Raw genomic sequence first — 13323 nt, 5'->3', positions numbered from 1 at the left:
TGGCTGCCGGTCTTACAATTCCACACCTTTGGAAGGAGGCAGACAGATTAATGGTACAAAAGCTTGGGACCTTTGCCCTTCTGGAGGAGTTAACCAATACTACTAAGAGGTAAATCAACACCTTAAAAGGCATTATGTGGTTTGGCATCCATTTATTTTGTACACCACAAGGCCTGGACACATGAGGCATCCATCTTCCTACTGGAAAATAACCTGGATTGCTTGATTTCTTATCTTTGATTCCCCTCCCCCCTTGGTGGATCATGTGTTCTGCCCAGATGTAATTAATAGCTTGGAGCCATTTATCCCTCACAAACTCTAAGTTTTATTGTCTCCAAGTTCAAACACTTCATATGAAGTAAGACTTCCAGTCTTTACATAATTTCTAATCTATACTGTATTTCAATGTGCCTTTAATAAACCCAACCATTTGAAGAGCAAAAAAGAGGACACATTTGCCGACTTTTAGGCTGACGCCTCTGCCAATGAAAAAGAGGACCTATGGCAAATATTCCGAAAGACAACAGCCTCTCTGCGGGAGGGGGGAGGCAGGGCGCTGCCATTCACACGAGGAGGGGGGGTCCGTTTTGTGGTGGTTGCCCCCTCCCTCCCTCCCTCCCTCGGCGGCCGTTCCCTCTGCACCTGCTGGGCGGCCTTGTGGCCCCCTGGCCCGGCTGCCGAGCCCCCCCCCCCCGCTCACGGCCCGTCTCCGGAGCGGCGCGGCCTGGCCTGGCCTGGAGGTCGGCGGCGGCGGCGGCGCGGGCCGGGCGAGGAGGCGGCGGGGGGCGGCGCCCCAGGAGGGCGGAGGCGGAGGCGGCGGGGCCTGCCGGGCTTCCCGCCCGCCCTTGCTCTCTCGCTGGCTTCCTGGCGGCGGCCAATCTCGCCTCGCGACCCGCCGCGTCCGGCCTGAGCGTGGCGGCGGCGGCGGCGGCGGCGGCGTTGTCGGGCACCGGGCGAGGGGCTCCGAGCGACGCGTCTCGCTGCCTCCGCCCAGCCGGGTCCGCGCAGCATGGGTAAGGGGGCGTCCCTCGAGGCTGCCGGGGGGGGGGGGGAGAGACGCCGGCCGGGGGTGCTCTGCTGCCCCACAGGCGGAAGGGAGGAGGAGGGGGCGCCTCGTGGAAATGGCGTGTCCTCCCCCTCCCCCCCGCCTTCCCTTCCTCACCAGGGACTGGCGGCGTGAGAGGGCAGCTTGCCTCGCCTTCCGGGTATAATGGACGGGGGGGGGGGGCAGGGCTCCCGGGGTTGCTGCTGCTGCTTCGATTCGGGAGCCAAAGGGGCTCAACACCCCCCGCCCGCCATGCACTCGGAGCCGGGGGTCCCGCCGGCCTCGGGCTTCGGCGTCGGAGTGGTCGCCCCACCTGGGAAGCGACCCGGCCGGGGCGGGAGGGGCTTCCTCCGAAGCGAGCGCGGGAAACCAGTGGACGGGCTTCCCGGTCCCTTTGCAGCCTTTCCTTGCCCTCCTCCATTTTGGAAGTAGGCAAAAGGCTTCATCCTTCGTCCTAGAGATGGACGCCCGTTGCTCGGGGCCGGGAAAGCCGCCAGGTGCCTTCCTTGCTGCTTCCCAGCCCTCCTGCCAGGTACTTACTCCGAGTCTGATTCTGGCGCCTGTTCAGACGAGTGGAAATCGCTGCGTTGCTATGCAAAATCCCTGTTATCGTTAAGCAATCCCCCAGACTCGCACTTCGCTGGGTTACACTTTTAAGAATATTCTGTATGCTCCTGTGGACACCACGCTTTGTTTTCAGATTAAAATTTCAGGCAAAGTTGCTGTAGACTGCGGCGGCGTGTTAAAGGATGATTTGGTTTTCTCTGTTGAGTATAAGGGGTACTGTCTCTCATCAGTTCCCTTTAAGATTAAATTGGAATTACAAGGGACAGTTGGGAAATTTCATGTAACCTGATCCTGGGTACAATTTATAAGTCAATAATTGCTTATCCAGAGGAACCTAATTCCAAACAAATGTTTGTGTTTGCTGAATGTCTTGATGGTTTTGGAAATAAACCCACAAAAAGATATCAGCAAAGCCTGAATCCCCCTGAATTTACCGAGGAATTAATAACAGCACACTTGCAACATGATGCATGTTTTCAAAATTGTAAAAGGGGGGGGGGGGTAATAACATGCAGTTCTTTGGAGAATACATTTGGGAGGTGGCAGTAGAAGTTACAGAAGGCTACAAATCAAAAGCAACTGTATATGGTTATTGAAAATAATAAAATCCACGTAACAAATGCCATGTAATAACTGGAAGAAGTGCCCAATGGCTTGTTTTTACTCTTTAATTACCACTTGCTTTAAACTTGGCTCAACAGTGATTCTGGCTTTTATATGGAAATAATATACGGTAGATGTTGTGTATTGTAATGTTGCTTGATAATACTTAAGATTAGTTTTCTTCATTGGGAAGAGGATGTTGTTGCCTGTGGGCTTTGCTTTACATTTGACTACCTCTAAATTGGTACCTGGTGTATCTGAAGAAGTGTGCATGCACACGAAAACTCATACCAAGAACAAACTTAGTTGGTCTATAAGGTGCTACTGGAAGGATTTTTTATTTTTTATTTTTATTTTGTTTTGACTATGGTAGCCCAACACGGCTACCTACCTGTAACTCTCCAATGCAAGAACAAGATACATTTATTCCTTTAGGAGGTGCTGTTGTCACCAGAAAAGAAAAAGGTTTCAGTTTGGTTTCTGCATGTGTGTGGTTCTGTTCCTCTTCACTAGGCCTCAAAGCACTGGAAGAAAATTTAGAGCTCAGGATTCTGATTGAATTTCATGCCCGTTCATTGAAACTTAGTCCCACTTCCTTGTTCAGTTCTTTTTATGAGAAGGTTTTTTTAAATACTGTGGAGAGGAAATATGCATAATTGTTACTTCTGGATTTTTAAAAATTGTTTTGTGGAGTTTTTTTGTTCCACACAGTTCAGGAGATTGTTGCTCCATTTGTTACAAATACAAATAAATATTATTTTAAAAGTAAATTCTGTTTGTAATAATTGTTTGGATACACTATATTTTTAATATGCTAGTTGTGATAATTTTATGCCCATTAAAATTGCCCATAGTTATATTTTATGTTTCTAAAGTAACAGAATAACTTTCAATTTGGAAAAGAAAAAAGAAGTGCTAATGTAGCATTTCTTTTCAATTTTTCCAAAAAATTCCATTTTTTCTGAGCTTCAAAATTTCCAGAAATTTTACATCTCTAGTTCAGAGGTAAATTTGTTGTCCGTTACCTCTTGCATAATTTTAATTACCTTTGTTGCCTGCTAACTGGGCAGTTTTCGAATATGAAAAGACCTGGTTTGCACATCATGCTAAACCATGGTTTAACAAGATGAGTGTGAGGAGGAGGAAGCTGACAAGAGCCTCAGGCTTCCATGTTCTGCTTTCTTCATCCCGCACAGCTTGGGAGAATGACTTGGGAGGCTTTTTTTCCTATGTCCCTGAATCACATGTGATTGTTCAGCCATCACTTCCTTCTGCCTGCGAAGCCAAAAAAGGTTGACCGCCCTTGATTTAGTGTGACAGGTGAACTAGGCTAGAAGTTCTGATCCAGAAATTCTTGCATATTATAAATGTTTGTATCTTCTCTACCAAACAGATGTTTAGGACAGCCTGATTTCTGCTGTGATGCTGGGATGAGGTGGGGAAGGAATTTCCTGTGTGTTACAAAGTATGTTTTGCTATAGTCACATGCCTAGACACATCAGAATGCTTCTAACATTCTATAAATATGTAATGAGTAGGAAACATTTTCAAAACATACTTATCTCATCTACTCCACAATAGTCTTGTGCAAAATTGAGTAAAGGTTTCCTTTGATTATCCTAATTTAAAGTCATCCTTTTATAGTCATTTGGGCACAAAATAGTTTAAAATGCAGTATGTGTGTATGTACTGTATGTGTTATACGTATACATATTGTGTAACATCTCTAAAGCTTTTCCACTAGCCATAAGTAGTTGAATGTTACTTCGTGAGTTGGAGAGAGAAATAAGCAAGTAGCAGCCGGGGGTGGGGGGAGTGTGTAGTGGTGGCAAAGCAGTTTGCCAAGTTCAGCTCATAAGTTTATTGTTCTAGCCAAAAGCCATGACAAACTTGTATTAGGCAATAGTATTAATAAAATAATGTAGAACGTAATCCTTATTTCCCTTGTGCATAGAATGAAATTAAAACCTTTGACCAATATTAATAATTCATATTTTTATCTCCAAAAGTGACTGAAATGATAATTGCTGTGCTTGAACTGTTTAGCCAGAAGCCTTTCTTTCCATTTTATTCTTGTTTTTAAAAAATTGCCTGTTGCTGAAATGGGAAATGCTGGCATATGTAAAAAAAGCTTGTGGTAGTGTGGGTGACGCTATATCAGTATTTATAGCCAGAGAGGAGGAAAAACAGCAGACACACAAAAATGGCTAAAATTAACTCTTGATTATTGACTTGCTGTTAACCTCCAGGTCTAAATCTGTGACTTTAAAAAAAACAAAAAACTAAAATAACAACAAAACCTGTCTTCTGGACTTGCACCCTAATCCTATGTAAATAAAGATTACTTCCATGTGATTACGCACAGGATTGTAGCCTAAATTCTTCATTGTGGCTTTGTGTGGGCACACATAGAGGTCTGCCACACCAGAACAAAGCAATATTTGGAAGGGAGCTACAAACCTCTGGGTACAAGAGGCCTCCTCCCCCCCCCCCCCCGAGAGTGTACAAGACTCAAGGGGCAGGAATTACTACCTTCCCATTAGGTTCCCTTCTGGCCGCCACAAGAGCGCTATTGTCATCCAGAGAGCTCATCCTCCCTTTTACTGCCCTTTCCTTTACCTCTTTGCTTTCCCTTTTCTTTTGTTTGGTTCTCTTCTTTCTTGAGTGCGTTTTATTCTATCTCTTCCCCCCCCCCCCGCATTTCTTTTTTTGCTGCTTTATTGGCCTGAGGGCCTATTGGAGGGCTAGCATCTTGCTACGGGTGAACAGGAATGTTCCTTATTCTGTCTCCCTCCGGAGCATGTTGGATTCCTATTCCCATTGTCCAGTGTTTACTAAGCAGTCCTGTGTCAGTGATGTGTGGCTTTGGGGGGGTGGTGGTTAGCCGTTAATCAGTTGATATGTGATTTATTTTGTTTTGTATTGACTTAGCTGCCAGTCCAAAAAAAAACTGGCCAGCTTATTTGGGTGCCTGTTTTCCCAGGTTAGGTAGACTGGAGCTTTGATAGGAGCAATTGCTTCAGTCTGGGAGCTTCTGTAGGAACTGGGGGCTCCACCCCCTTCCTGGCTTCCAATTGGGTTCTGATCCAACCAAGGGTTACTGTGTGCTTTCCCATACTCCTGGGGAGCCCCATGGACACTTCGCCAGTGGCTCCGAAGGTCTTGCCTGGCTCTTAGTCTCCTCTTCTCCTCATCAGATACATATCTGATGGCTCCTTGGAGTGAGGACTATGGCCATGGTGGATATCTGCTGGAGGGCCCAGCTCCTCATCTGAGGAAACCTCGGGTCTGCACAGGGTTCAACGCTAACACTGGGTGCCATGGTGGGCCGTGGAGCCTAAAAGGGATACAGATTGGAAGGGCAAAGGCAGGTTCAGGAATGGTGTGGGTTGGTAACAGACTTGGAAAACAAGCCCTTGCAATTGCATGGACCGATGTAGGCAAAGCCACACACTTCACAATCTTGAATATGAACTTAGTTACCCTCTCATTTCAGCCTCTTTTTTGTAACTTACAGCCTTGGTGTGTTCAACTCTTCTTTGGTTTTGTGAGTGTTGTGAGTATTAAAGCAGTTTTTAAAAGCACACACAAGTAGGGCTTGTACTTCCATGTGCCTGAACGACATACAGTACATTTCCAAGCACAATTCAAAGTGTTGGTGCTGACCTTTAAAGCCCTAAATGGCCTCGGTCCTGTATACCTGAAGGAGCGTCTCCACCCCCATCTTCCATCCCGGAAACTGAGGTCCAGCTCCGAGGGCCTTCTGGCGGTTCCATCACTGCAAGAAGTGAGGTTACAGGGAACTAGGCAGAGGGCCTTCTCAGTGGTGGCACCCGCCCTGTGCAACGCCCTCCCACCAGATGTCAAGGAAATAAACAACTATCTCACTTTTAGAAGACATCTGAAGGCAGCCCTGTTTAGGGAAGTTTTTAATTTGTGACTTTGTATTGTTTTTTTCTGTTTGTTAATGTTTTTTCTGTTTAATATTCTGTTGGGAGCTGCCCAGAGTGGCTGGGGAAACCCAGCCTGATGGGTGGGCTATAAATAAATTATTATTGTTATTATTATTATTTATTGACTTCTCTTCTCCCTCCTAGTTGAGTATGTTGTGGAGTATGACTACGATGCAGTGCATGATGACGAGCTGACTATTCGAGTTGGTGAAATCATAAGGAATGTGGCAAAACTAGAAGAAGAAGGATGGCTGCAAGGAGAGCTCAGTGGGCGAAGAGGCATGTTTCCTGACAACTTTGTTAAGGCAAGTTCATCGCAATTCTTCGCTATAACAGTTGTGCAACTTCAAACATCCAATCATACCCGTACTACTTGACATTAAGCTTGGAGATCAGAACTGTTTCAATAATGATACAGCTGAAATTCTAGAATGGTGTGTGAAAACCTTTGTAGGAAGAAATACCTTGATTAGTTCTAGAAATTGACTGGGAAGATTCTGAAGAGTTGTAAATTTAAGGCTGTGGTTTGTTTTCTTTCGTATTGCAGCTTACTATTCGACTTTCCTTATTTATATTTTATGGCATTTTCGTCTTAAGGTTGCAACTTGCAAAAGCTCTGAATTGGAACCCATTCTATTCTTTGATGCCAGTTGTATTCCTTGCTGCAACTGACATAACAAATGTGCAAGGAAAAAGTTATGCATCACAGTGGGCCAAACTTGACATTACGGGTGGCTGATGAAAATTGTATCCCTGCATCTAGTTACCCCCTTCTCAGCTATTATGTCTGATTGGTGGAGTCTCCTTCTTTGGAGGTCTTTAAGCAGAGGCTTGACAGCCATCTGTCAGGAATGCTTTGATGGTGTTTCCTGCTTGGCAGGGGGTTGGACTGGATGGCCCTTGGGGTCTCTTCCAACTCTAGGATTCTATGATTGAGCTTGTACCAATATAATGACATCAAGATGATGTACTAGATGCAGTTGGATGGAAAAGGGATAGTGTACAGGTCATTTATGTTTGGTACCTCACTAGTGGCTTTTGGTCCAGAAATAGATTTGGGTCTTGTCTCCCTCACTGGTCCATTTGAATGGGTCTTCTCTCTGCACGGAAGCTTGTACAGATTGGTTTTGGAGCTAAAGTTCAATGGCTTTTTAAAAAACGCATATCTGTGGCCAAGATATTTCTCAATCAATGCAGTAGAGATTCTTCTGCACTGTATAGAAGTTTTCATCCTTCTGGAATATTTACCTACTTTGTTGTTTGCAACCACCACCTGATATTCTGCAATTTGGATTGTATGAGTTACTTGTTATTTTGCCTAACATAATGACTCCTTGAAATCTCATAATATAATATAAATTTAAAAGGAGAAACATCTGGTGGTGAAATGGGATGGAGAATATTTTGATCCCCTGGATACCATGACTTGAAAGTGTGGTGAAAAGAGCTGTTAAAACAGAATTGGATCTGGCCAGGTGGCCAGATCCTGATCTCTTCTACCCCTTGTGGGCCAGATGAGCAGGTGGGCAGCCAGTCACTTGACACTGCCATGATGACAGATGATGAGGCCTTTTGGTGGGTCCTGACAATTGCCAGGACTTCAAAGCACCATGCAAAGAGCTGAGCAGGGCTCATTGCAAGGAGCAAGAGGCTTGCAAAGGGCCCTGCTCCATAATGTACAAGCCCCTTCAAGGATTGCACAGCTGATGTCACCTAGCTCCCTTTTACTGCCAGTCTGCTGATGGGCAGTGAGAGCAAGCCTCCTTTACCCAAACACAAACAGGAGCTCAATTTAAGGTTCCTGATTCTACACTAGTATGATGGGGGAGGTGGCATAGTTTGGGGAAACAAAACTGCAAGGCAGATTGGGACCGCTGGTGGGGTCTCATCAGGCCCGTCCCTAAACTAAAGGGATTCGAAATAAGGAAACAAAGCCAAACTTCCACGTTTTCAGGATATATGTAGAATATTTTTCATCAGGGCTGAAGGGCACAATTTTTCAACAGCAGGATGACATGTTTGATGTCCTATTCTGAGTAATGAAATGCTGTTGATGTTGTTGCACTGAAACAAATTGCCTGCCAAGTATTAGGAATGTAATGGATTCAGAAGGGGATTGGACTTCAGAATACCCTCAACAATTCTACAGTACAGAAACCTAAACCTACACTTTAAAAATTCTTGCTTTCACATTTGGTACTACTGTATTTTAAAATTTGAATTTCTAGAGCTGTTGTTGGCCTGTCAGGATGAGTGTGTAAGTTACCTCAGCTGCCAGGTGAGGTGATGTTAAATAATGAACTTAGCAGCAGTGGGCTTTCTTCGTTCTCCCAAAAGCTTCGTTTAGCTCAGGGGTGAGGAACCTTCTGCCCACATGCCCGTTGTGCCCCTCCAGGCTTCTCCATGTTTGTCCCCTGAGGCCGTTTCAGGCAAGCCACACCTACCTACTGCAATGCGCTCTACGTGGGGCTACCTTTGAAGGTGACCCGGAAACTGCAATTAATCCAGAATGCGGCAGCTAGACTGGTGACTGGGAGTGGCTGCCGGGACCACATAACACCGGTCCTGAGAGATCTGCATTGGCTCCCAGTACGTTTCCGAGCACAATTCAAAGTGTTGGTTGTTGACCTTTAAAGCCCTAAACGGCCTCGGTCCTGTATACCTGAAGGAGCGTCTCCACCCCCACCCTTCAGCCCGGACACTGAGGTCCAGCGCCGAGGGCCTTCTGGTGGTTTCCTCACTGCGAGAAGCAAAGCTACAGGGAACCAGACAGAGGGCCTTCTCGGTAGTGGCGCCCGCCCTGTGGAACGCCCGCCCATCAGGGGTCAGAGAGATAAACAACTACCTGTCATTTAGAAAATACCTGAAGGCAGCCCTGTTTAGGGAAGTTTTAAATTTGTGACTTTGTATTGTATTTTGGTATTTGTTGGAGGCTGCCCAGAGTGGCTGGGGAGACCTGGCCAGATGGGTGGGGTATAAATAATAAATTATTATTATTATTATTACCTGCCCTACACCTGGTATCATACAGGTGAGGATGGGGCTTGCCCAAAACCTGCTTTGTGCAGCTCCCAAAGTGCCTGGCAACCAGCTGTTTGTCAGGAGCCTTTCACTGACTCTGACCATTAGCATGTCACTCCAATTTTAACTGGGTGTTAGAAACAAGCCATGTTCCCCTCTCCCACCCCAGTACAGTGGTATCTCAGGTTAAGAACTTAATTCTTTTTGGAGTTCCATTCTTAACCTGAAGCACCACTTTAGCTAATGGGGAAGCCACACTGCCGCCACGCGATTTCTGTTCTCATCCTGAAGCAAAGTTCTTAACCCGAGGTGCTATTTCTGGGTTAGCAGAGTCTGTAACCCGAAGCAACTGTAACCTGAAGCATCTGTAACCTGAGGTACCACTGTATTTCATTTCCAGATTGAAACTGACTAGCCCCCCTGTCCACACCCCCCCCAGCATTTTCAGATCACCATTATTGCCCTGCTTCCTCCTACACCAAGAAGGTGGGTGCCTTTTCACATAAGCAAGAGTTGTGGGGGTTTCATCTTGGAATTTCCTGAGTGCCACATGCTGTACACATCGTTTTATTGTAAGTACTTCTGGAGAAAGCAGCTTTTGGGCTGCTGGGAGTTCACCCTTGTAAAACTGCCACTTTTTACTCACAAGCTGATGATCTGAAGAGCAGTACCTATTCTGATTTCTCAATCACTCCCAAGATTACATACAGCATACATACATCATTTTAGGTATTTGTAAGCTGCCTTTCCATAGTCTAAACCATGCTCAAAGAGACTTACAAACACAATTACTGTCAGGGAACTGTCCCCGGCGCAGCGCAAGGTGGTGGAAGGGCTCTTGGGATGCTACAGAGAGCCCCGGTCCCACCTGGCCAGCAGCACCTCCTCTGGCAGCCGAGGAAGCAGTGAGGCTTCGAGCGGGGAGGGACAGGCTTTTCAGGGGATGGAGGGAGAAGGCTCTGAGGATGCTGAAGAACCCTCGCACTCGTCTCGCTCAAGGGGCAAGGAAAGAGACATGTAGCTTCCGGCACCCCAAAGGCGTCGAGGAGTGAAACGAAAGGATGGGAGGCAGGGTTTCCTTATACCGAAGCTCTTTTGTTGGGTTCAGAACCGGAAGGGGCCATTCCTGGATTCTGACGATGCTTGATACAGACATGAACTTTTTAGCTCTGCACTGTATATGTTGTTGTTCAGTCGTGTCCGACTCTTTGTGACCCCATGGACCAGAGCACGCCAGGCACCCCTATCCTTCACTGCCTCTCGCAGTTTGGCCAAACTCATGCCAGTCGCTTTGAGAACACTGTCCAACCATCTCATCCTCTGTCGTCCCCTTCTCCTTGTGCCCTCCATCTTTCCCAACATCGGGGTCTTTTCCAGGGAGTCTTCTCTTCTCATGAGGTGGCCAAAGTACTGGAGCCTCAACTTCAGGATCTGCCCTTCCAGTGAGCACTCAGGGCTGATTTCTTTAAGGATGGGATAGGTTTGATCTTTTTGCAGTCCATGCGACTCTCAGCACTGTACATAGTTTGCACAATAAAACTCTTAAAGGAAACTCGGAGTTTTGCCTGCTTACTCATGAGCAACCAACAGAGGACCTTACAATTACAAACACAACAAAAGTCGCCATTAAAATAAAGCATCAAAAAGTACACAGCCAAATTGAACCATTTCCATATAAATCATAATAAGATCTAAAATACAGATACAAAGAAATAACCGCAGAAACAGCAACCATCTCCTCCCCCTCCCCAAAAAACACTTCTAACCCATTGCAAGGTTACTGGCCTGTACTCCTTCCACTATCAGGCAGCAACACAGAGTATGTTTCTATCTGCAGGACGTCATTCTTTGTAAACTATGGATTATATTCCTATTTCTGCCCCTCCACACCCAATTCCAGCAACATCCCTGTGGTCCCTCAGGTAATCCAGAAGCTACCTTAGGCCTGGAAGATCCAGTCCAGCCTCCAGAGCAGATTTTGGGGGCTGTGAGAAGGAGGAGACCTTTTCTGCTCACATAGGAATAGCCTTGGATTCAACTTGCAACCTTTAGCTTCCCAGTAAATAGGTCATGAACACCCCACCATCTGTTCTTTCTGCTAGTACTCTTAAAAATATTTATTTGGACTTTGTAAAGCAGTTTATCAAGTAAATGAATCTTTTGCATATTTTTTGATATTAATATTGCAGACTGAACTGTTACTTTGATTATCTGTTCAAGGCATTTGGGTAAATGAAAGAGCTTTTTATTTTTTTATTTTAAAACTTCTTAATTTTTAATTGTTTGTGCTCATGAGCTCTGTCCGAGTGGAGCTCCAGTTCACTGCTGGAGAAAAGGTTGGTGATCTCCTTGTGCTGGTGTGTGTGTGTGTGTGTGCAGCAGCAGCAGCTGCTACAAACATCATATGAACCAGGAAGCTTGCTAGTTGATACTTGAACTTTGGCCAGAGCCAGAACTTGGCTTGAAACTTGGTTCAAAATACACAATACACACAGACATACCTGGGTGTGTTCAAGCAAATATGTCTTTAGAACCAGTAAGTTCGTTTTCCCCTTGTTAAAAGCAGTGATATAGTATGAGAATCACAATCTTTTATGAGTAGTGGGTTGAACCTGGTTAAACTGTTGTACTCTGATTTTTTTAAAACAATTAAGCTGAATGTTTAATTTCATGACCAAGTCTGATGTAATGTCTGTAAATTATGTGAAGTTTCCTAGGTTTACATAACTGCCTATTTTAGTTCAATTTTATTATGCTTGGATTCAGATGCTGCTTTTAATTTTTTGGCAAGTTGTTAATAATTTTTTTAGTGAAATGAAGATCCAGCTCATCTGAATGTAAATACTGGGGAGTGGAGCTCCTCACAGCGTTCCTGCTTTGTTAAGGAAGCTTGCACTGGGTTTGTTGGTAAAATTTTGCTTTGGTGCTGTCATCTAAAATGAAAATACAAATAGACTCTGGTTGTCTGTTATTTCCTTAACTCTTGAGCCAAATGTGACAGTTGCTGTAAGGAAAAATTTTACTTCTCTACTTTTATTGTCAGTGCAGAAGTTCTTAAATGTGGTTTTGCCTAAAAAGTCAGTCAGTCCTTTAAAGTGTTTTCAAATCAAATCTCTCCTATTTTTGTTATGGCAAAGCAAATCTTAGATAACTCTGAGTTTATATAGAGGTTTAAATAAACAGTTTGGACCAGGAATGACCCTTTTCTGGTTCATTATGAGGAATGGTTGAAGGAGCTGGGTATGTTTGGCTGAGAGGAGATATGAGAGACATCTTCAAATATCTACAGGGCTGTTCCATGGAGGAGGGAGCAAGCTGTCTGAGGCTTGCCTTCCTTCAGTGCAGGGCTATAGCTTGTTATGTATATTTTAGGCTCCTGTAGTCAATCTCTCTTCTCACCCCCACTTCCCCCCTGTTCTTACCTTTTCTAGGAAGTTAAGAAAGAGACGGACTCTCAGGACGATGATTTGCCAGTCAAGAAGGAAAGGCATGGGAATGTTGCCAACCTTGTTCAGCGCATGAGCACTTACGGGCTTCCAGCAGGAGGATTCCTGCCCCCTTCCCAGTCTAAAAGCTTCAAGAGGAGTATGTAATCATTTCCTTGATAGCTAGATAAGTCTCTTGTTAGGTGGCGATATTATTGGGGTACTCTCAGATCATGTGCAAATAGGTCTTGCAGGTTGTTTTCCTAACTTATTTCGGAAAAAATAATGCAAGGATATCTGTTTAATATGTGACAACATTATCACTCCAATGACAGGTATTATACTGCCCCTCCCAAACCATTATTATTCAAATACTATCATACTTTTCTTATTCACATGTTGACATGTTTTTTACATTTGTTTTTTAAATTCAGCTGGTGGAAGAAGTTGAGATCTGATCACAAATTCTAACAGCCATGCCCCACTGCTGTTGGAATGTACAGTTACTACAGGAAAATCCTTTTGTACATGCTGGTAGTTAGATAATAATTAACAGGATCCTGGCAAATGGGCTCCTAGCCTGATACAGCAGTCTCTTCTTACATTCTAGACTCCAATCATTTTCCATCTGCTTGGCAGCATCCAGCAAGGGTGTCTGCTTTTTCCATCATGCTTTCTATTGAATTGTTAGCAGAACTCTTCCATGCCA

At 45.0% G+C, this 13323-nt stretch overlaps 1 protein-coding gene across 6 annotated transcripts in view; it reads left to right on the top strand.

Moving 5' to 3' along the window:
* Positions 1–913: 913 nt before the first annotated feature.
* Positions 914–13323, top strand: part of CD2AP (CD2 associated protein) — a 37468-nt gene continuing 25058 nt past the window's right edge. For 5 of the 6 annotated variants that reach the window (XM_033145572.1, XM_033145576.1, XM_033145574.1 and 2 more), the window contains exons 1-3: positions 914–1013; positions 6313–6473; positions 12621–12774. In XM_033145572.1, the coding sequence (XP_033001463.1) occupies positions 1010–1013; positions 6313–6473; positions 12621–12774 (319 nt within the window). In that variant the 5' untranslated portion in view covers positions 914–1009. Of the gene's footprint in view, positions 1014–6312; positions 6474–11659; positions 11726–12620; positions 12775–13323 lie in introns of those variants that run through there. The other variant, XM_033145575.1, reaches the window with a different exon arrangement.

This window comes from Lacerta agilis, chromosome 3 (assembly GCF_009819535.1).
Source record: "Lacerta agilis isolate rLacAgi1 chromosome 3, rLacAgi1.pri, whole genome shotgun sequence".
Taxonomy (NCBI): domain Eukaryota; kingdom Metazoa; phylum Chordata; class Lepidosauria; order Squamata; family Lacertidae; genus Lacerta; species Lacerta agilis.
Note: the sequence above shows the minus strand (reverse complement) of the source record. Positions and strands in the feature narration are given on the sequence as shown.